The following is a 23,745-nucleotide window of genomic DNA, read 5'->3' as shown; positions in this document are numbered from 1 at the left end:
CACCTGCTGCTAAGCCGTGTGTTTGCAGATGCTCACATTTGGTCCTTCATCTCAATTGGTGTAGTCGGCTGGCTCCCAGCGGAGTCTGTCTGGTGAGAGCAACTGCCTCATTCCGTGTGCTCTGGAGGACCCTTCCATTGTTTCTGCAAACATCCCCCTCTCTACAACCACTGATCTCATCATCCAGTAGCTGCTGCTGCTTCTGGCCCTTGCAGCTACTCACCAGTCCTGAACACACCGTCACAGGGTTGAAGTGTCCTTACCCTTCACGACTGTCCCACCGTCTGCCACACTCCAGCACACCTGAGCCATTCCCATCTCAGCTCCACTACTTTGGGTAGCCCCTCCACCTCACTCTGTAAAAATGTTTTCTGTGTGCTCCACGAGTGAATAGCCGGAAGAGTCGATACAACTTTGTGTGCTCCATGATCCACTCAGCCTGAGGAGTAAACCCCCCCTGTTGACTTTCCAGACGACATTCTCAACTGCACAAAGCTTCTTCAGCCGGCTGCCAGGACTTGCTCTCCTGTCAACAATCTGGCTTTTGTTTTCTTTCTCTTATCTCCTTGCTTGGCCTTGTCAGTTTAGGCTGTCTCTAAGCTAATATTGCTCACCCTCAGCTCCAGTAGGGCATATCCCTCACCAGCCACTGTGTGCTTGTGGCTTCTCACAAAAGAGACCCTCCACGGAGGGTGGAGGCTCCAAGCTGTTATTGGCTGCTCAGCTGTGGCCTCTGGCTTGTGACCCTTCCGTACAGCCATGTGATGAGTCAGTGTTTCTAATTCTCCCCAAGGTCTGTCCGTGCAGAGCCTGGAGTGCAGCTAGCTCAGCAGCGCCCACATGGAGCAGAGCTGGCCTGCTGGCCACAGCCAAGCTGACCTTTCACCCCAAGAGGTGACTAATGGTTCTAAAGCGGGGGTGGTGGCAGAGTGCAGCAGCTCCAAAGGGTTGCTGGGATTCTGTCCCAAATGATTACACCCAAGACCGTTGGAAACAGAAAACAGCAAAACACTGCAAGGACTCTACAACTCCCAAATTCCAGACTGAAGCCAGTCTGGAGAGAAACAACCTTTTACCCACTGCAGCGCGTCTGAGCTGTAGCTGGGGCAGAGGGGAGCAGGAGCCCACCACGCTCTCAAACCATGGCACATTAAGGCCACTCCTCTCACCTAGATTTAGTGTAAAAAACCATCACAACATGGGCGCTGCTGCTTGTCTACCTCACTACAGCTGGTCTCGGGCACCAGGGTGGGCCTTCTCCAAACTCTTAGCCGTGACTTTAAGAATGTAAATCAGTGTTGAATTTCAAGTTAAAAGGTGTATTTTTGAGATATTTTTCTTTCCACATTAGAAAAATAAAACATTGAGTTTCTTCAGGGAAAGAACCCCACTCCAGCAGACCCCAAAGCAGGAGGCTTTCTTGCCCTCTTCCTCTCAAAATCCCAGTTTGACCTTGAAACCCCAATTTTCCTGACAACCAAAGCTTGGCCTTAAACGGGCCAGCCAGTGTGTTTACGATCGACCCTACTTCAATCTTGGGACACAGCAGCCTTTATTGATGGCTGATAAAAATGTGGGTGTGCTGGTCCACTGAGAAAGATGACAGGCACTACTGCATGCAACAATGAACCCTGCTAGGGTTCTGTGGCTCAACAAGCTAATTCTCCACCTTTAAGTGCCAGCATCCCATACGTGTACCAGTTCAAATCCCAGCTACTCCACTTCTGACCCAGTTATGGCCTGGAAAAGCAGCAGAGGTTGACCCAAAGCCTTGGGTCCCTGCACCCGTGTGGGAGACCTGGAAGCTTTTGGCTCCTGCCTTGAAATACACAGCTCCGTTGTGGCTATTTGGAAGTGAGCCAGCAGACAGAAGTTCTGTCTCTCTACAAATCTGCTTTTCAAGTAAAAATAATCTTTAAGAAAAAAAAAAAGAGAGGTGGGGCCTGGAATGATGGCTCAGTGGCCAAATCCTCACCTTGCGAACCTAGGATCCCATATGGGTGCCAGTATGAGTCCCAGCTGCTCCACTTCCCCTCAAGCTCCCTGCTACTGTGCCTGGGAAAGCAACTAAAGATGGCCCAAGTGCTTGGGACCCTGTACCCATGTGGGAGACCCGGAAGGAGCTCCTGGCTCCTGGCTTTTGATGAACTCAGCTACAGCCGTTGTGGCCATTTGGAGGACAGACCAATGGATCAAGATCTTTGTCTCTTTTCTACAAATCTGATCTGCCTTTTCAATTAAAAAAAAAAAAATGAATTCCAATGTGCCCTCCTTCTGTCATTTTTAAAGATTTATTTATTGCTAGAAACTCAGATTTACAGACATTAGAACATACAGACACAGATCTTCCATCCACTGATTCACTCCCCAATCTGAAGCCAGGAGCCAGCAGCTTCTTCCAGGTCTCCCATGAAAAGTGTAAGCTCCCAAGGACTTAGAGGCCATCTTTAGCCACTTTCCCAGGCCACAAGCAGGGAGCTGGACAGGAAGTGTGGCAGCCAGGATATGAACCAGCACCCATTCTAGTGTATGCAAGGTGAGGACTTTGGCCATGAGGCTACTGTGCCAGACCCCCTGCTCCTGTCATTTTCATACAAAAGGGTCATTTGAGACCAAAGAAGATGAGACTCCAAAAGGCATGTGGCAATAGGAAGGTGGAAGGCACAGGAAGACCTAGCTGGTAGCTAGGGATCAGTGCTCGGCAGCTGGCTGTAAACAAGGACAGGAGTGCGGCAGGTCAGTACATTAGGCAACTGAAACCCAAACGGTGACTCTTAGGAGCAACTCGATGACCGAATTTCCACAACCTGAATCTGTCATCCTTGGGATCCTCCAGGAACAATGACATGAGAGACAGAGATGGCATTTTGCCTCAAAAGAAGCTGGTCTAACAGCAAGGACGAGGGACCAGCAGCTGCCCTCAAAGGGGAGGCACAGCTGAGGGATGCAGTCACCTGGGCAGGGTCCATGCAATAGGTGGGCAGAAGGGAAAAAGAACAGAAACATCTTTCATCTTAGACTCTACTTTATTTGGTAAAACTCAGAAACTAACAATCAATTCACAATCTGTCCTCCCCGACTTCCTTCTCTTTGAAGGAGGCAGCTCCAAGAAACAAAAGGGCCACAGCTTGGGGATCATCCATCATCCCCAGGTTTTAGTCAAGCAGTCCCCAGATGTGCTCAGGCTCCCAGACTCGAGGCTCTCAGAGGCAACAGAAAAAAACGAAAGGAGCTCTCACTTCAAAGACAATGAAGCCCTCCTCTCTTCCCACCCCTCCCCACCCTCAACCTCCCCACACCCATAACCCGAGTAAAAACACAGTAGAGGACAAGGCTGAGTGTGAAACACACATACATACACACAGCTTCCTTCCAGTAAGAACCACAAAATCCCTCCCTGGAAGGACAACTGGCACACCAATGGTGGCCCAAGGTGCTGACTGGAATCACGTGAGACTGGTAAAAATCCAGGGAGAGCATATTCCAAATTCAGCCATTCCCAGGTCTCTGTAATTGTCAGAAACCCATTTCCATACAGGTGAACTGCAGCTATGGAGTAGCTGGCTTAGGTATTAGCCTCCCATGGGGCAAGACGACAATGCTGACAGAGGGGGGAACAGGAAGGCAAAGCTTCTGGGGAGGTTCAGCAGAGGGGACCTCTGCCCATGGCTAATGGATCCGAGTTAGCTCCTCCACAACCTTGATCAGGTCATCGGCGGTAGCCTCTCGCTTCATGCCACTGCCATCATCGTACTGCAAGAGAAGAGAAGGCCTATGAGGGCGGGATGTCCACCAGCTGCTGAAACCCTCCCTTCACAGCCCCACTCCCGCCCTGGCGGCCAGGTCTCCCAGAAGGATCATCTTCAATAAACAATAAACCAAACTCTAATTCCCCCAAGGGTTGTCTGTGTCAGGCTGGACTCTGACCCTGCCTCCCACATTGTTAAAGGACAGGCTGTTGTGGACTTGGTGGTACCAGGAGCCTCATCCCTATCTTCCATCTTCCCGCAGCACCTTAGGTTTGAGCGGAGGTGCTCAGAGCTCCCATGTCTCCCAGCATGCCACAGCCAAGCTACAGTGGACTTGATGGGCATGGCCAAATACCACAAAGCTCACCTGTAGGTTTGCCACAACCTCCTGCATCTTGGGGCGACTAATATCCAAGAAACTCTCAATCAGGTCACCGTCGATAAAGCCTGTGGCTGGCTCTGTCTTGCGCTCAGTGTGAAAGGATCTCCAGGTAGACAGGCGAGTTAAGGACAATGCGCTTCTCTGGAAAACACCCTACCAGTCATGCCCATCCCAACACGAACACTGTCTAGTGATCAAGACTCCAAGAGGAAGTCACACTTTCAAGCACAAATCACAATGTTTTTTTGAACATTTTTGTAGCTGGAAAAACATAAATCCAATGGCTCTCAGTTGAGGTGATTTTCAAAATAATGTTTTGGGAGCAGGTGTTTAGCCTATCTATTAAGACGACACCAGGGAGAACACCTACATCTCACACCACAGTGCCTGGATGTGATACCCAGCCTCAGCTCCTGACCCAGCTTTCTGTAATGCACTGGGGCTGACACCAAATGATGACCCAAGTGCTTGGGTCCCCGCCACTGTGGGGTCTAGCTGGAGTTCTGGGTTCCTGGCTTTGGCTTGGCCCAACCCCAGCTATGCAGCCACCCATTTAGGAGATGAACCAAAAGACGGAAAATCTGTTTCAGTGCCTTTCAATACATTAATCCTTTTTTAAAAGGGGAAAAAAAAAAAGGCAAGGCACTTCCCTGCTGGGCACACTAGAGAAGCCAGCAGCGACTATGGCGGATCAGATGATGCCGAGTGCTAAGTACACAGGGATTCATATACTTCTCCTTTACTGTTTACGCTTGAGATTTCCCATATCACAGGTTTTTAAAAAACCCATAACCCCATAAGAACCCAGTCAAAACATTTTGGATAGCTGTTCCTAGAGGCATCCTAGGCTGACACAACTCTGCATGTGTGCTGGGTGTTTCCTGGCAGGGGCACAGCTCTGCAAGGATATAAGGAGTGTTCAATCTTGCCCACGCTCTTGATGACTTTATTCAGTCGATTCTGCATGTCCAGTAGCAGGTTGTACCAGCTCTCTGACAGTGAGGTCACCAGCCCTGAAGCAGCAAAGGCAGTGAGCTGCAAAGAGCCCTGGAGGCCACAGCAAGCATGCTCTGCCATGGCAGGGCAGGGAAGCCCCACCAAAGAACCAGCCTGCTGCCACTGCCTCCGCTACACTGCTCCCCCTCTTCCCTCCCAGCGGTCATCTAGGAGCAAGCCAGCAGGAGTTCACCCAGCGTGGGGTTAGCCTTACCAATCATGCCATTGACTGTGCCAAAAAGGACTGAGCCCTGGGTGGGAGTGGAAGTCTCGCCCAGGTTCTGCATGACCAGAGAGCCGTGGCAGAACACGTTGACAAACTCGCCCAGGTGGAACAGCCCGACCTCCTGAAGGTGCTGCCGCTCCTCATCAGTGGTGGCAGCACTGGAAGACAGTATGACAGGTCACGCCTGGTCTCTGCAAGGCCCCAACACACCACCCCAACAGAGAACACCTCCTGCTGAGCTTCCTGGGGAGTCTACACCCCCTAGCATGGGAGATTCATGCAGCCTCTGAGACTGTCATGCAGAACATCTGTGCCAGGCACAGAACCCAACGTTCTCATCCCCTGCGTAGCTCCCACCCCATCTCCACCGTTCCCACAGATGGCCACTCACCTATCCTTCTGACACACAAACAAGTTAAATGCATTCTCAGCTCCCAGGAAATTGTCATCATCCAAGATTTCTACCGCACTCATCCAGTTGGGATTAAAGTCTCGAGCAATCTTAGACAAGGTGTAACAAGAGAATATAATCAGCAGCAGACATATCCAGTTTCAGCACTTTTGTCCTTCAATCAGAAGTCAGGACTACAAGATGTAGTTCTGTGTTTAACAACTGTTCTCTGGGGCCAGAGTTGTGGTGTGGCAAATTAAGCCACTGCCTAATACCATATGGACGCAGGGTAGTATCCCAGCTGCTCTACTTCCAACCAGCTCCCTGCCAATTAATGGCCTGGGCAAACAGCAAAAGATGGCCCAAGTAGTTGGGCCCCTGGCACCCACACAGGAGACGCAGAAGAAGCTCCTGGCTCCTAACTTCAGCTTGGCCAAGCCTTGGCCATTGCAGCCACCTAGGGACTGAATCAGTGGACAGAAGACCTATCTGTAACTGCCTTTCAAATAAATAAGTCTTTAAAAAAAGTGACTGTCACCCTAGAACTTCCCTCTGGCCAACACAAGCCACTGGATGACAAGTACACGGAGATACAGAATCTCCTCAGCAGTTCAGATTGGGGATCTCCATCAATGCAGGCTCAGTGCCAACTGTGCGCTCCAGGGAAAATGTGCTTAGGCCAGACGCTCCCGCCATTACCTCTTCAAAGTTTCCCTCCATGGGCTTGTAGGCAAGCAGCAGCACTGAGCGCATGAGGTCGCCAACCAGGATGAAGTCGCCCTTGGTCTTCAGGTACAGAGCCATGATGTTGTTGTAGTGGTTGCACTCAGTGCGCAGCTCCTTCTCGGTCGTCCATTCATACAGCCGCACCTGGAAAGACACCCTGTTCTCTCAGCCTGAGGCCCAAATGTTCTTGGAATGTCCACCCTAGGCCCCAGCCAGCCTCACTGCAGCACCACTTCCTGAAGGACAACAAGTAAAGGTGGTGGGGTCACGTTTTTATTTCACACATCTATGAAATATGAAAAGAGTGAACATATACTAAGAATACCCAGAAAATAAGACCACATCCCAATAAACTGCCTTTTTTTGAAACTTGGTCAAATCTCATGTTCCTGGCACCTTTAAAAGATGTGAACCCAAGAAGCAGATCAAAGTGAATGGAAAAGTTCAATAGAAATGCTATTCAATAACTGACCATGGAATTGCTTCCTCAGTCACAACCACATCTCCACAGGACAGAAGATGTCTATCTTCGCACAGCCCAGGACCAATGAAGGCAGACTACTTGTGAGTGTACAAGGCTTCCTGGAAGTTCCTACACATAACCATGGCCTTTGTATATCTATAAACTCCTGCGGAGTACATTAAGCATGATTTCTCAAGAACCCTAGCTCCACAAGTATACCAGAGTCCCATTTAGGGATAATTCTATCACATTTCCATGAAGAGAGTCAAGGACACTTCCCAAGGACCCTATCTTTAGGCAAGCTGCGCCCCCACATCTCTAGCAGCAAGCGTGAGAGCAGCTTCAGAGCTCTTATGTTCAACATCTTCTTTTCCTCACTTTCCACGCTCGCAGGCTTCCCAACACCACTAGTCAAGAGACCAAAGTCGGGGGAATAGGAGGATCAGGGGGATGGGAGGGTGAACACTCAAGGTCAAATACCTCCAAATGCCTAAAGATTCTCACTGTCTTCCCAAAAGAGTCTAGATCTCTACCATTTAAAGATTTATTTATTTTTATTGGAAAGGTTGATCAGATTTACAGAAAACAGAAAGACCTTCCACCTGCTGGTTCACTCCCCAAATGGCTGAACTGATAGAGCCCTACCATTCAATAGTGTATACTAGCTACGTGGCTATGAAACTTGAAATGTCCAAAACAAAATATGCTCTGAAGCATATTTTGAAGTCTTAGGAAAAAACAAACTCATTTTTATATTGATTACATATTGAAGTTATCTTTTTAGGAGTATTTTGCTCAATAAAATGCACTATTAACTACATTACCAAGGATGGTATAGGAATACACTGCCAGGCCCACCCCTTAAAGAGTCCCTTAAACTCCCAGCACAACCCATCACCCTTCTGCAATTTCTAATGCCTGTAACACTCACAGAATTCTGCCCAATATCCTGATCTTTTGCCTTTTCTACCCCCCATTCTTTCCACTTACCCTATCCTTTTTTAGGATCACCCATCAAAGCCTCACAAAAAAATGACCCTTGGACCCTCTGCAAAATTTTGAATCCTCAGTTCTACCTTCCCTTCATCCCTGCCTTCGAGTCTCCACACCCTGACCCCTATCCCTTTATCACCTCACAAAACCCAATAGCCAGTTTCTAATCTAATCAGCCACAAGTGAGGAAACAACCAGGATGACCAGTCTCATTTTAAACATGAGTCTACTAAGTGAAAGAAACCCTTCCATCTTCTAGTAAGTGCACATGTTCTTAGTCCACTCCATCCCTTCACTCTCCACAGACCCCAGAAACCACATCGTACAGCATCCCTTTCAGCTCCTCAAAGGCAACAACAGGCAGAGCTGCACATGTCTGCTGCTCTCTGTTCCCTCTCTGCCACACCAGACCAGTGCTGGGTGCCGGATCCCACCTCCCTCCTGCCTAAGAACACAGTGTCCTGGGATGCTTCATCAGCAGCAATGCCCAGCCTAACAAACACAAACTCCATCTAGTCCCTAACCCTTTTTTTTTTCCCTCCGTACAACTCCTCAAGGGATTTCTGTGCCAGGTGTCCTCCCTTCCTAGACTCAGCTGACCCCACTGCAACCAGTGGCCACCCCATCACCCAACTGAAGCAGCTCGGGTGATAGTCACCAACTTCCCTGTTGTTAAAACCAACACTTTAACCAATGCTTCTTGATTCTTTGCCACCTGAACTATCAGCACCACTTGCAGTTTACCAATTCTCTAATGCTTCAAATACTTTCTTCCCTTTTTAAATATTATTGATGTTTTCTTTTATTTGAAAACCAGAGAAAAATCTATTGGTTCCTTAATGAGGAGAGCCAGGATTGAACCAGAAGCCCAGAACTCAACCCAGGTCTCCCACATGGGTGGCAGACTCGATCATTTCGGCCATTTCTGCTGCTTCCAGGGTACATGTCAGCAAGAAGCTAGATTCAGGAACAAGGGGAAATGTGGACCCAGGTATTCTGATACACATGAGCTGCAGCCACCTGAAGCAGTAGCCTAACTGCTGCACAAATGCCTGCCTTCCACTTAAAACACTTTGCTCCACAGCTTGCAGATCACGGCTCCCTGGGTTCTTTCGCTACACTACCCAACTTGATGTTCCATTGTGCTTCAACTATGACCTGCTTGGTGGCCTCACAGCTGTCTCCAGATTTTGTCTCTGTCCCCTCCAGGGATGAGTCATTCCAGGTAAGTCCCCAACTTTTAGCTTTCAGACTAATAACCACCTTGCTGCTATCTCCAGCCTGTCTCTTTCCTGGACTCCAAACCTTTCATTCAGTTCCCAAACTGGAATCTCCACACTTATAACCACAGAAGCTATGTCCAAACCCCAAGCCCCAGGTTGCCTTCCCTCCTTTCCCTCCTCAGTCTTCCCCACGTCAATTAAGGGCCAGCTCCATCCTGCCCGTTGGCTCAGGCCAAAGCTTCTCTGCTTCTCACAGCTCATCTTTAATCCATCACCGCAGTACCTGGATCCTACCTATTTGGCAGAAAACACATACCCTTCATCCTCTCCTCCCACCAAGGCTCTGTTCCTTCACAGCATCTTCACGGACGGCCAATGAGAAAATGACAAAGCTTCTTAACTCAACTGGCCACTTCCACCCTTGGTCCCAACAGTCTTTCCAGAGAAGTAAAATACAAGTTCACAAAACACAAGTTCAATCATTCCAAAGCCCTTAGGCTAATGCTCCAGATACTTTCACTACCCTCGGGCTGTCACCCTTCCTTAGTCTACCAGGCCCCACGCTGTGGCTCCCGGCTGCCTCTCAGAAAGCTCTCCACTCCCTCCTGCAGGAACTCGGGGAGATGTCACCGAAACGGCAAGACCCTCCAACCCTCTGACATGAACAAGAACTCACCTCCCATGCTCACCTGGCAGTCTCCAGTCCCATACCCCTTTCATTTCTCACCATTTCATGCCCCAAATATTTACTGGGTTTGCCCAGAAGCCCCAGGAGCAGCTTGTGTCCATTTTGTTCACTATCAAATCTCAACTACCCAAACAGTGCTGGCCACACAGCAAGTGTTACCTCAGTTTATAAATGAACAAATGAACAGAAATCTTCAATTAATAACATTTAAGCAGTGGTGAGCACAGTGGCATAGCAAGCTAATCCTGCACTTTTGGTATCTGCATCTTATACAGACACCAATTCATGTACCAGCTGTTCCACTTCTGACCCAGGTCGCTACTAATAATGGTCCTGAGAAGCACTGGAAGATGGCCTAAGGCCTTGGGCCCCTTCACCTAAGTGGGAGAGCAGTAAGTTTCTGGCTCCTAGTTTCAAACCAACCCACCTTGGCCATGGTGGCCTTATTTAGCCAGTGAATCAGTGGATACAAGATCTCCCTCTGTTTATTCTTCTCTCTGTAATTCTAACTTTCAAGTAAAATAATTTTTTTTAAAAAAATTTAAGCAACAATTCTTTACTTTTAGCATCATAAATACGGTGTGATGTTCTAAGATGGGGGAGCCATGGTAAAGCATTTCCCAAAACTAACATGACTATAAAACTTAATCTCTTTCAAAACATCTAATTATGTAATACATCTTAAATTTCTAAAAAAAATCAATTATACCTCAATGAGGCTGAAAAAAATGTTTCTGCAAGGGAGTCAATGAAATCACAATAGAAACAGAACGAGTATTTCAGTGAGGCAGTTGGGATAATGTGAGCCAGCTCACATCACACAGGGCCATGCCTCTCAGCTTTGCTCACTCCTCATAGTGCACAAACTTACTGCGGGTCCACAGAACCCAGTCCAATGCCACAATCACTCTCAGCTCCCCAGATGCTGAGCTCAGAGCTCCAACCTCCACAGCCACTGCCCTGTCATCCTTAACATTAGATACACGCAGGTCCACAAAACACAAGGGAGATGTCATCCATGGACCACGTATGCAAGCCAAAGCAGAGTCTACCAAGGAGTGCAGGCCTCACCGTGCTGTTGATGCTGGCCAACAATTTGCCGTTAAATTCCACCATGGAGTACACAGCTCCTTTCACTTCCTTCTCAGCCACAGTCTGTAGTTTCCCTGGGGAAGGAAATATATTCTTGAATCTGTGACAGCCCATACTTCATTCTTTGCCTCTAACTTCTTCCCCTGAAAAGCCAGTAATGTGCAAGCAAGAAATGAGGAGTTAACCACCACCTAAAGCATAAGCCAAAATAATGAGCAATGATTCCAGGCAGTGTCCAAGATCTGCCTCTTGAGATGGAGACCAAATTCCATCTCAGCCATCTGATGTGTGATTTTTGGGCTGAGAACAAGTCTTTAAGACTTTCTTGAGTAGAGCAAGAAAGGATCTGGACAAACAAATCTCAAGTGCTGGGCCCAGCAGTGTGGCCCAGCAGCTAAAGTCCTCGCCTTAAATGCGCCGGGATCCCATATGGGCGCCAGTTCTAATCCCAGCAGCTCCACTTCCCATCCAGCTCCCTGCTTGTGGCCTGGGAAAGCACTCGAGGACGGTCCAATGCTTTGGGATCCTGCACCCGTGTGGGAGACCTGGAGGAAGTTCCTGGCTCCTGGCTTAAGATCAGCACATCATCAGCCATTGTGCTCACTTGGGGAGTGAATCATCGGATGAAAAGATCTTCTCCGTTTCTCCTCCTCTCTGTATATCTGACTTTGTAATAAAAAATATTTAAAAACAAACAAACAAATAAATAAATAAATCTCAAGTGTTAAAGTTGGAAGAGCACTGGGCCCGGCATGGTGGCCTAGCAGCTAAAGTCCTTGCCTTGAATGCGCCGGGATCCCATATGGGCGCCAGTTCTAATCCCGGCAGCTCCCCTTCCGATCCAGCTCCCTGCTTGTGGCCTGGGAAAGCCATGGAGGACGGCCCAATGCTTTGGGTTCCTGGTTCCCAGCTTCGGACAGGCGCAGTACCGATCATTGCACTCACTTGGGGAGTAAATCATCAGACGAAAGATCTTTCTCTCTGTCTCTCCTCCTCTTTGTATATCTGACTTTGTAATAAAAATAAATAAATCTTTAAAAAAAATTAATTTATAAAGTTGGAAGAGCACTGAAATGCCCAAACAGCCAAGGACAAAATCAATCTAAGATTCCCAAATCACTCTGCCCAGCAAATTTTTTAGCCATTCAACACTTCCCCTTTCAAAAAGCAGAAGGGAAACACAAGCTAGGTTTGACTTATTCTCTGCCAACATCCAACACCTTGAGAGAAAGGAACAGAATAGCTCTTCACAGCAACCAACCCAAGTTCTTCTGCTCATCCGAGGTTCTGAAACTGCCCACAGGTCTTACGTCCCCCAGTGGCTAGAGAAGCCCACTTACCATCCGAATACTGGAAGACCACAATGCGTCCTTGCTTAGGCTCTGCCTCTTCAGGGTATACCATGGCTGTGCCCACGATGAAATACGTGTTGGGGTCTTTGCCCAACTTGCAGGAGACCAGGCTTAGGGCATACTCATTCTGCAGAAACTGGTGGGCATGAAGCACTACACAGAGAACAATAAATCACAGGGCTGATGCCTCCCACACAACCCTCTACACACACAAACACACACCCCCCTATACTTGTGTCAGGCCTGTGGTTCAGTGACAGAACACATGCCACAAGCTGCCCCTGCCTCCTCAGATACTCCACTCCCCAACCAAGCTAAAAGAGGATGCCTAACCCTCCAGCCTCCTTCCTTCCTTCCTTTCTTCCTAGGGATGGTCTGTCATCCTGCTGTCAGATTTTGGAAATATATTACCCTAGTTTAGGGTGGGCATAGGTTAAAACAAAGAGATCAATCAGGCCCGGCGTGGCAGCCTAGCAGCTTAAAGTCCTCGACTACACAAGCCGGGATCCCATATGGCATCGGTTCTAATAGCAGCAGCTCCTCTCCCCATCCAGCTCCTTGCTTGTGGCCTGGGAAAGCAGGAGAGGATGGCTTGGGATCCTGCACCCGTGTGGGAGACCCGGAGGAGACTCCTGGCTTCGGATTGGCTCAGCACTGGCTGCTGTGGCTACTTGGGGAGTGAATCAGCAGACAGAGACCTTCCTCTCTGTCTCTTCTCCTCTCTGAATATCTGAATATTTTTTTCCAATAAAAATAAATATTTTTTAAAAAGAGAGAGATGAACCGCACCTTCAAAGGTATGCTGGTCAATAATCAGGAGGTTGTGCACCTCCACCTCTTCTCCGAAGGAGGTCTCATGTGGTGCCGTGCTGCTGGAGAACAGCTTGCTGGAGCTGATGCTGCTAGACAAGGCCTGAGAATAGAGAGCCACATCACCCACCTCGGAAGCACAGCAGGCCCTGGGAACTTCAGCAAGAGGTGCTAACACACCTGGGAAAGCCACAGAGGACAACCCCTGCACCCATGTGGAAGACCAGGCATAATTTCCAGGTTCCTTGCTTCAGTCTGACCCAACCACCAGATCAGTCTCTGTCCTTCTCTGTAATTCTGTTATTCAAATAAATCTCCGGGACAGGAGGGAAGGCTTCCCTTGAGTATTTGAAAGTAGCAAACATGATCAAAACAGTTACTATCTCCTTTGAGCTATGTATGGTTGTGTATTATCCTATTAGCCTCTTTTTATAGAGAAAATTGAAGTTACACTTGTCTACATAGCAAGTAACTCACAGCCAGTCCTATGAAACTCCAAATCCAAAGCTCTCACCCATATACCACACTGTCCCTATTACACATACTCTACAGAATACCCAAACTTGTGACGAGACAAAAGAAATTGTGTTGCACGGCCATCTAATAGCAGTCATTTTTTCTAAAGTTCTAGTGCAGCACAATAACGGCGATCTGTTCTCTTTGGTCTTTTTAACAAAAACAAGCAAAGTTGAGTAGTTGCCCCAAAACCATTTTAAGGGAAGAATTTTGAAACACCCGAAATTTACTAACAGGCCAGAGAATCAAGCAAAGGAAAATGGGATTATTTTACATTGAGAGCTTTAGGCTAAACTGACAACGGAAATGAAAAAAGCCCACTCCATTCCTCTGCCCTGTGCTGAAGAGCAGCCACCCTGTCTGCTCAACAGATCCAAGCCCCATCCCAGGACCCCAGCCCTCTGTCTGTGGACATTCAGTGTTCTCCAAGGCAGCTCCTTTCTAACTGCTGTCTGGCTATGATGCTGGTAGCTTAGGAGATTTGTCCCAGGACAGGTCCTTTCACTCCTGCCAGCATCTTTAACAGCTTAATAAACATTCTTAGTGTAGAGATTTCAAGCTTTGAAACTTTGACTTCCTAACAATATGGCCCATAAGCCAAAATCAGAACACGTCCCTCCTGCTCTGATGCCATCTTTCTGTGTCCACTGCCCTCACCTGAGTGCTGGCACTGGGCCTCAGGGCAGTGGTGCCCCCAGTGGCGTCTTGGACTTCAATGCGGCTGGAGAGTACCCCAAAGCACTGAGACACTTCCTGATAGCAGATCTTCCTGCAGGACAAGCATGGAACAGTGCCAATCAGAGGTGCCCTGTGCCAAAGCCCACGGGTCCACCCTCAGCAGCTTCCCTGGCCTGGCCCTTACCTGGGAGACTCGTAGAGTGGAACTGTGCGAATATGAAGTTTCTGGATCTCATCAATGGTGCCAATGGTGAGGGTGCTGTTGTTGGCCAGTGCCAGGCTGGAAAGAAGGGTCTGGGTTTAGATTGAGTATACCCAAGGAAAGAAAGGATTCTACAAGGAAACTCCACAGGGGGGAAAAAAACCAAAGCAGAATTACAACAGCACTCTGGGGCACTGGTTCTGAACCTTGAATCTATGCTAGAACTCACTTGGGGAGCTTTAAACAATTCTAACTGCTTAGAGGACCTGGGATGGATTCTTCACAGCTTTCCACTTAATAGTAACATGCAGCCTAGGCTAGCAATCTATCCAGCCTGGCGCAGTAGCCTAGCAGCTACCAAGTCTTCATCTTGCACAGGTCAGGATCCCAAATGGCTGCAAGTTCTAATCCCAGCAGCTCCACTTCCCATCCAGCTCCCTGCTTGTGGCCTGGGAAAGCAGTAAAGGACAGCCCAACGCCTTGGGATCCTGCACCCACGTGGGAGACCCGGAAGAGGCTCCTGGCTCCTAGCTTTGGATCAGTTCAGACCTGGCCGTTGCAGTCACTTGGAAAATGAATCATCGGATGAAAGATCTTCCTGTCTCTCCTCTCTACGACTTTCCAATAAAAAATAAATCTTTTTTAAAAAAATCAAGTATCACTGCCCAAGGACAGTGATTCTCACACTGCTGCAAGTGTAAGAATTAGTAAGGGGTTGTTAGACTGCGCCCCACTCCCAGGGCTCCTGATTCACTGGGCCCAGTCAGAGCTGGAGGATCTGCATATGCTCTTGCAGCAAAGAGCCACCCTTGGAAAACCACCCACCCACATACTGAACTTAAAATGTGGAGTCCTAAAACTTAAAAAATCATATGAATCAACTAAAAATCCAGATTCTGGAGCTGAACCTCAGGCCTATTGAATCAAAACTCCTTCCAGGTGTTCCTAACGGGCAGCCAGATTGGAGGGCAGCTGCTCTACATTTCCCATCTCAGACTCTAACATTGCAGGGGTTTGAGAAAAGCAACATGATACCCGCAATCAACAGCTCTTGCTAAATAAAGAAGACTCACCTGTCAGGATAGCCATCTGAGTTTAGGGGACACATGTAGTTCACTTCCTTTAGGTTGACATTGGAGAACACCAATTTATGGTTGCTGCTATAGATGACAGTGGGGCGATCAGAGCAAGCAAAGACGTTGGTGGTAGAAAGAGAACGGAAAGTCCTCAACACTGTGGGTTGGGTGCCCAAGGTCACCTTCTTGCGGTCACTCAACAAGCCTATAGAAGAATGGCATTAGAGAGAAGGAAAGAGGACAAGCAGCTCGATCATGAAGGTTCACAAGCAGCATTCTGAGACAAGGCTTCTAACACACAGCTGCTGAGAGAGCCCCTATTCAAAGTGGTATTTTCACCTGTCTCAATGTTGAGCCCGAAGTAGAAAAGTGCCCCATCTCCCAAGGCACAAAGGAGGTAGTGGCTACTCTCAAAGGTGGTCATCAGGATAGAGCGAGGGATGATCTCTGTGGGAAAGGGGTACATCAGTAAGTTATTGTCCACTCTAACTCTGAACCCAACCCACGTCCTTAGACACATACCTCCACCCAGCATCTCCTTGTGCAGTAATTCAAAAGTGGGCAGCTTCATGATGCGGGCAGAGATGTCTGTCCAGAGACCAATGGCACAGAGAGGGGAGAGCCCATTGCTATCCCCTAACGGGGTGATATCCAGGCAGGCCACTTCATGTTCCATCTCTGTGTGGCTGAATATGGCAAGAGGAAGGAAATCTAGCATCAAAGATGATCCACAAAACGGGGGAGAAACGCAGGCTAATATTTACACACCTGATCTGCAGCAGCTCCTTAGGGTGGATCTGCAGGTAGTAGAGGGACCTTCCGACAGCCACCACCACCTGGTTGCTGTTGCAGGAGGCCACACTGATGTTCTTGCCCTGAGGCTCCTTCCATTCACTCACCAGAGCTTTGGGCTCCTGTGAGACCAACCTCACAGATGCCGAAGTGATCTAGAGAAAAGAGCACATGTTTCCAAGCACCTGAATCAATGCTGCCCTGTGAGCCCTAAAGAAAACAAGGTACTTTTCTGCTGAACAGTTTTCCTCCAGGTTGATGCGGGGGCGGGGGGAAGGAGTCCTGGTATCTCGATCTCCACAGACGCCATAAACCATGGATGCTCAAGCCCTTTCTATACAAAGGTGTGGGATCTGCATATTACCTACACATAGTATCCCAAATACTTTAAAATCATGTCTAGATCAAAATAATATGCAATGCAATATAAATATTATTATACATTATTGTTTAGGGAACAGTGGCAATAAGGAAAATATCCATACAATGCACTATTTTTTTTTTTAATCTGTGGATAGGTAAATGAGCAGCTATGGAGCCTATAAAGGGTAAAACATGTGCCCATTTCTCCCCAAAGTCCTGGTAAAGATTAATTTTTAACAGGTGTCATTTTTACAAGAAGCTCTAAAACAGACTAGTTTAATGCAGTCTACAACCTGCACCCAGGGAAGGAAAAAAATTTATTTCATTTTTTTTTTAAGATTTTTTATTATTATTTTTTTAATTGGAAAGGCAGATATACAGAGAGGAAAGACAGAGAGGAAGATCTTCCGTCCGATGATTCACTCCCCAAGTGAGTGCAACGGCCGATACTATGCCAATCTGAACCCAGGAGACTTCCGGGTCTCCCACGCGGGTGCAGGGTCCCAAAGCCTTGGGCCATCCTCGACTGCCTTCCCGGGCCACAGGCAGGGAGCTGGAAGGGAAGGGAAGCGGGGCTGCCGGGATAGAACCAGCGCCCATATGGGATCCCGGGCGTGCAAGGCAAGGACCTTAACCACTTGCGCCACCGCGCCGGGCCCAATTTATTTCATTTTAACTGAAGAATGCTTTAGCAACACAAACCACATTCTGTGGGACACTGGCAATGGAGTAAGATCCTGTGACCACAAGTCACCAGTTGTTCCCAACTTCAAAACATTCTAAGCTATTAAAGTTCTTTCCTCAGATGAGCCATTAAAAATATCCCAAGTTCCTAGTAAGGACGATAAAACTGTATCGACAAGTTTTATAGACTGACCACTGAAATGCAACAAGAAGGAGGTTTACAGCAGTTACCTACATGTCTCATCTATCTTAGTAAATTTCAGGATGCAGCTTTCACACTAGATAGTCTGAAGACCAGCACCAGCTCACCTAACAGAGAACACTGACAAAGCAGCAACTCAGTATTGGGCCTCTTCCCACACTTGGTCCACAAATCCAGACCTTTCTTTGCAGTTTTCCACATCTATCATGCCAGGTCAAAGGAAGCCCAAGCGGATAAAAAGATGGAGACAATTTATTAATGCTCAAGAATTCAAGTGGCCTACCAACCAAAGTTGTACCTTAAGCCTGATCCAGTCTTGGAAGATCTCTTTTGTTTCTCTCTTTGATAAGCCAAATTAAAAAGGGGTGGGGGGCGCTATTTGGGCAACAGCACTGTTGGACAGCAAGCTAAGTTGACACGTGCACAACAGCATCTCACATGGACATGGGTTCAAGGCCCAAATGCTCTACTTCTGACTGAGCAACCTGTGAATGCACCTGGGAAGGCAGCAGAAAATGAACCAGGTCCTTGGGCATCTGCCACTCCTGTGGGAGACATGGAGGAGGGCCTTGACTCCTCATTCAGCCGGGCTCCGGCCCAGTTTCCCAGTTACTTCAATCATTTAGTAAGTGAAACAACAGGAGGAAGATGTGTGCACGCGTGCGCATGCACACACACGTGTGTCTAACTGCTTAGACAGTGCCAGGCTGAGGCCAGGAGCTCTGAGCTTCGTCTGGGTCTCCCACATCAGCACAAGAACCCAAGCACTTGGACCATCTTCCACTGCTTTCCCAGTCACATTAGCAGGGAGCTGGATCAAAAGTGGAGCAGCCAGGTCGCACCTAGGTAATAGAACGGCACTCACATGGGAGGCTGGCATTGCAGGCAGAGGTCTTACCAGCTGGGCAACGACAGGCTCTCTTCCCTCTAACTCTGCCTTTCAAATAGAATATTATAAAAGCTAATAATTTTCAAAAACTTAAGTTTTTTGATTGTTTTGAAATCCAAGGGGGTCTCTGTAACTCACCCTAAGTCAAATTAAGTAAGTGGTGAAAGTCTACCCCTTCGCAGTTATTACCTGGATAAGTTGTTGATGAGCCACATTGCCACAGAAGAAAGTCTGCTGATCATCCACAAAACCCATCAGTTCAGTTTCCTCCACTTCCTCCCCATTTAACATGAGAACTCTGCAACAGACACAAATCTCGGTCAGCCTGGGAGCGCCTCCACACCTCCCAACCTTGACACCAGCACCTAAAGCAGGCACAAGCCCCACCCCTACCTGGTCTGGCCCACAAAAGAGAGCACGAGAGTGTCATCAGTGTCACGGTTGGGGTCAGACCGCAGCGGCCATAAGCCTACAAAAGAAACCAGGATTAAGATGCAAACCAGAGACCAACACCTAGCTTGAACTCGTGTCCCACAGACTCCTAGGATGAGTATGGATCCCGGAGTCATATTCCTGAGCTGAAATCCCTTCTCAGCTCCTTCCTCCTTTAAGACTAAAGAAGAGATTTTCAAAACTGTTTAGAGCCTGATACTTTAAATTTTTATTTTAGATTGGAGAATATTTCCATATCTCACTTTCACACCTTGATCTTCAATCCACAACTCAGATAAGTGATCCATACATTTTTTATCTTTCCAAATTTTTTAAGAAAATACACTACAAAATATCAGTAAAATAAAATAGCTAATCATATACTGTGTGTGCCCTTGCTTTTTCACGTAACAAAAAGGGGATGTCAAAAAGTCTGTGGAAAACTAAAAAGATCTGTTGCAAAAAGGAAAATCTTGAAACCCGTGTACGTAAGGCGGTCTTAAGAAAGTTCATGGATAATACACATTATGAAAAAAACTACACGGGGGCTCGGCACTGCAGCTCAGTAGGTAAAGCTGCCTCTACACCGCCAGCATCCCACATGGACACTAGTTCCTGTCCCAGCTGTGCCAATTCTAATCCAGCTTCCTGGATGGCCCTGGGAAAGCAGAGAAAGATAGCCTAAGTTCTTGGTTCCCTGAATCCACATGGGAAACCCCGAAGAAGCTCCAAGCTGCTGGCCATTTGGAGACTGAACCAGTGGATGGAAAAATCTTTTTCCTTCTCTCTCTGAATCGGCCTTTCCAATAAGAAATAAATAAATCTTTTTTAAAAATTACATCTTTCTATAATACTGACAGTCCGATGCTTCTTTTCAGGTGCTATTAGCTCTCTTCCATCAACATCAAATGTCACTTTTTTTGTTTTTGCTTTGTTTTAAAGTTATTTTATGTATTTGAAAGGCAGTTACAGAGAAAGGGAAGGAGAAGAAGAGAGAGATCTCCCATCTGCTGGTTTACTCCCCAATTGGCCACAGGGCCAGAGCTGAGCCTGACCAAAGCCAGGAGCTAGGAGCGTTCCAGGTCTTCCATGTGGGTGCAGGGTCCTGAGGACTTGAGCCACACTCAGAATCAGACTGGCAGCACAACAACCAGGACTCAAACCGGCACCCATATGGGATGCCAGCATCACAGGTAACGGCTTTAACCCACCACACCACTCAGGTCCCTGCCACGCAGTTCTTACTAACAATATTTTTCAGTTTACTTGTGAACTTTTAAATATGTTTATGCTTCTACCAATTGATCTGCTCTGCATTTTTAAACTCTTCATTTCATCTGCCTTCTGCTAGCTGCTACCATAATACGTCTTCAAGACGTAAAAGAGGGCCTGACAGAGTAGCCTAGTAGCCTACTGGCTAAAGTCCTCACATTATACACACCAGAATCCCATATGGGCTCCAGTTCTAATCCTGGTGGCCCCGATTCTCATCCAGCTCCCTACTTGTGGCCTGGGAAAGCAGTCGAGAACAGCACCAAAGCCTTGGGACCCTATATCCATGTGAGAGAGCCAGAAGCTCTGGGCTCCTGGTTTTGGATCGGCTCAGCTCCAGCAACTGCATCTAATTAGAATGAATTAGCAAATGGAAGATCTTTCTGTCTCTCCTCCTCTCTGTATATCTGCCTTTCCAATAAAAATAAATAAATCTTAAAAAAAAAAAACTTACAAGAGAATAAGAGGCCAGTCACTCCACTAAGATCTGTACCCTAAACCCACCAAAAGGCTACCTTTGATGCCTGGTAAGTCAATGCTGGCGTGTTCATGGATTCCAATCCCATTCCGGATGATCCGCAAGGAACCTTCCTTAAAAGCACCAGAGCAAGTGACCAGCTGCAAGTAGAGAAAAGGTTTCTGAGTAAGCCCCTCAAGAGACCAGAGCAACCACTGATGCCCAGAAAGTTAGCAAGTTAAAAGACGCAGACCCAGCAGTCACTCATCTCCCAAGTCTCTCAAACTTAACAAGACATCCTCCTCCAAGCAACTATGAGCTCCTACCACTGCTCCTCGGAAGCTTGCTTAAATCCTTGCAACTGAGTCTATCAGAATATAGTGCCTGGAGCCAGACAGGCCTGCCATTTGTTAGTTAGATGACACTGGGCAAGTTGCTTAATGATCCTAATCCATACATTTCCTCACTTAGGACATGGCCAGGAGTGGCTGTCTAACAGCTTTCTAACAGGGTGCTCCTATGATCATCAATAATGTATATAAATAAGTGCTCGACAGGGCAAGATAGGCAATCAATAGATGGCAGTTATCCTTGCACCCTGGGGATTACTGAGTGAGGCTCTTAAAAGCATCTTCAGCACACACTTTCCACCCTGGATTAGCAAAGCCAGGAGGCCACAGGTTGAGTGTACGTTCCAAACATTCATTCCCAAGATGACCCTTACCTGGCCCTGGCCCTGCCTCTCCAGGTCCACCACACACATATCCACAATGGGTCCTAAATTAGTAAAAGTTTCCATGGCTACTACATATGAGCCTTGTTCGTTGCTGTCAACATTGAGCTAAAAAGAAAGAACAAAATTAGCGCTGGAATAATCCTAACAGACCATACCAGAAAGATGGCTAGTGTCCAAAAGAAATTCTCAAACCTGTTAGCTCCACTATTGTGCTCCTTAGACATTTCTAGAAAGAGACTGTTAAGTGACATTATTGCCATTCAAATGACCTCCAAACCAGCTAGCAATGAATTTTTAAAAGTTAATGTAAGCTGTTCATGTGCCTTTTTGTGTAGGTTTAAGGTCCAAAATCACCACATTCTTGAGGGAATCCATTATATTCGACCATGTATTGACAGCAGCCAGCAACTCAACTGGCATGTCTGCTGAAGGAGCCATTAGAACAAGCTGGTAGGCAGCAAGATGTTTCGCTGTTTGTTTGGCTGTGTTTTAGGGAGTAGATATTAAATGAGCCAAGTTGTAAGGTAGATAGCAGGGAAGTAGGTAAACTGAACAAACAAAAAATTGATAAAGAAAATGTAAGAAAAAACATTCAAAAAGAACAAAACAAAACGTCTTCTCACCTTCACTAGCTGGGAGTCACCCAGGCGAGACCCAACAAAGACAACTCCATTATCAAGGTACGTCAAGCACTCAGCAATAGAAGTCTGGAAGAAAAGGGAGGGCGCCAAAGAAATCAGGATGGACACTCCGTGGGAGCCAGAGACCTTCCCCCTCAGAGACACCTGCTGAGAAAAGGCCTCCACAGGTCAAACAGAGGAAAAGGCTCTCTATGCCACATTCCGAAGTCACAGATTTTTGAAGTCTCAAGACTTCTCATTTAGCTCACTCCCACACACAGGAAAGTGCACCTTTTACCAAGTTTTCAGGTGTTTATTTGGTCACAGTTACTCTAGTCTCCACAGAGTAACTGGAAACTTCCAAAACACACACACACTGCGTAAGTATTAAGCTCCAGGGGACCTCTTTGCAGAACTTAGCAGATTAATTTCATACTGTTTCCTTTGATTTTCCTTTCTGTCAAGGCTTGAGGTGGTAGTGCCCTGAGAGCTTCTCCCACTTCTAACTCATTCAAATATCAACTTCCACATCAGAACCAACATTTTTTTTTTGGTCAAGTGTTAACATAATTTCCAGAGTCAAAATGCAGGACTCCACACCTGGAAGAAGTGTGGAGGAACAGGAACAAGCCTACCTCTCCAAGGAGTTCCACACGGAGATCCTTGAGGGTGACGGTGCCGTCCATCTGTTCCTCCTTCTCTAAAAGCAGCATGAAGAGCCGCCCTTCCATGTCGCCCAGCAGGTATCGAGAACCATTGGGGTCCACTCGGTTGTGACACACGATTGTGCTTTGCTGCCAACAGGAAGGGAACAATCTTTACACAGTATCTTCCACAACCAGAAAGCAAACGCTATGGCCTGCACACACAACATACAGATGATGGGAAATGAACAGCTTTTATTTTTAATTTTCTGAGGAGCTCAAATAATACCTTAAAGGTTTGCTCAAATTCTACTGGAAAAATGATACATACAGAATAGGAGGCGGCTCTAAGTACTCAATAGACTACAAACACTACCATATATATTGTTCCTTATCCTCAATGACAGAAAAACTTAGGCTTTTAAGGTTTCATTTTTACAAACAGAAAGTTTAAGACTTGAAATCTTTATATCAATTTTTAAAGTCTATAATTTATCACTGCATTACTTTATATTATTTATGCACTGAAAGCAATTAATAGAATTTCTGAGGCTGGTGTGGTGCCTAGTGGTTAAAGTCCTCGCCTTGCATGTGCCAGGATCCCACATGGGCTCCAGTTCATATCCTGGCAGCTCCACTTCCCATCTAGCTCCCTGCTTGTGGCTTGGGAAAACAGCAGAAGACAGGCCAAAGCCTTGGGACCCTGTACCTGCATGGGAGAGAGACCTGGAGAAATCTGGCTTCAGATCGGCTCAGCTCTGGCCATTGCAGCTGGTTGAGGAGTGAACCAGCAGATGGAAGATTTTCTTCTGTGTTTGTCCTTTTCTCTGTAAATGTCTTTCCAATAAAATAAATAAATCTTAAAAAAAATTTTTCCCTTCCTAAGGTTGTCCCAGTCAATACGAAATAAACCTATTTATTTATTTTTAAGGCGCAGAAACAGATCTTCTATCCACTGGTTCATTACTCAAATGCCTGCAAGAGCCAGGGCTGGCCCAGGATGAAACTCGATGTGGGTTTCCCACAGAGTAGTGGGGTCCAAACATCTAAGCCATGACCTGCTGCTTCTCAAGGTAGCAGGAAGCTAGAAT

The 23,745-nt window shown here is 47.1% G+C and overlaps 1 protein-coding gene across 1 annotated transcript in view; it reads right to left on the bottom strand.

The window, feature by feature from the left end:
* Positions 1–3,007: 3,007 nt before the first annotated feature.
* DDB1 (damage specific DNA binding protein 1) overlaps positions 3,008–23,745 on the bottom strand; it is a 29,331-nt gene continuing 8,593 nt past the window's right edge. The window contains exons 7-27 of the mRNA XM_040982012.1: positions 22,646–22,804; positions 22,014–22,097; positions 21,379–21,495; positions 20,713–20,815; positions 18,887–18,962; positions 18,683–18,791; positions 16,332–16,510; positions 16,086–16,249; positions 15,903–16,010; positions 15,561–15,768; positions 14,470–14,565; positions 14,265–14,376; positions 13,071–13,194; positions 12,270–12,434; positions 10,909–11,003; positions 6,444–6,614; positions 5,745–5,854; positions 5,342–5,511; positions 5,042–5,144; positions 4,117–4,240; positions 3,008–3,753 (exon numbers count right to left, since the gene is read on the bottom strand). Of these exons, the coding sequence (XP_040837946.1) occupies positions 3,670–3,753; positions 4,117–4,240; positions 5,042–5,144; positions 5,342–5,511; positions 5,745–5,854; positions 6,444–6,614; positions 10,909–11,003; positions 12,270–12,434; positions 13,071–13,194; positions 14,265–14,376; positions 14,470–14,565; positions 15,561–15,768; positions 15,903–16,010; positions 16,086–16,249; positions 16,332–16,510; positions 18,683–18,791; positions 18,887–18,962; positions 20,713–20,815; positions 21,379–21,495; positions 22,014–22,097; positions 22,646–22,804 (2,661 nt within the window). The 3' untranslated portion in view covers positions 3,008–3,669. The remainder of the gene's footprint in view (positions 3,754–4,116; positions 4,241–5,041; positions 5,145–5,341; positions 5,512–5,744; positions 5,855–6,443; positions 6,615–10,908; positions 11,004–12,269; positions 12,435–13,070; positions 13,195–14,264; positions 14,377–14,469; positions 14,566–15,560; positions 15,769–15,902; positions 16,011–16,085; positions 16,250–16,331; positions 16,511–18,682; positions 18,792–18,886; positions 18,963–20,712; positions 20,816–21,378; positions 21,496–22,013; positions 22,098–22,645; positions 22,805–23,745) is intronic.

This window comes from Ochotona curzoniae, unplaced genomic scaffold (genome assembly GCF_017591425.1).
Source record: "Ochotona curzoniae isolate NIBS_2020 unplaced genomic scaffold, NIBS_Ocur_1.0 contig_3527, whole genome shotgun sequence".
Classification (NCBI taxonomy): Eukaryota; Metazoa; Chordata; class Mammalia; order Lagomorpha; family Ochotonidae; genus Ochotona; species Ochotona curzoniae.
The sequence above is the reverse complement of the archived record's forward strand: the minus strand, read 5'-3'. Positions and strand labels throughout refer to the sequence as shown.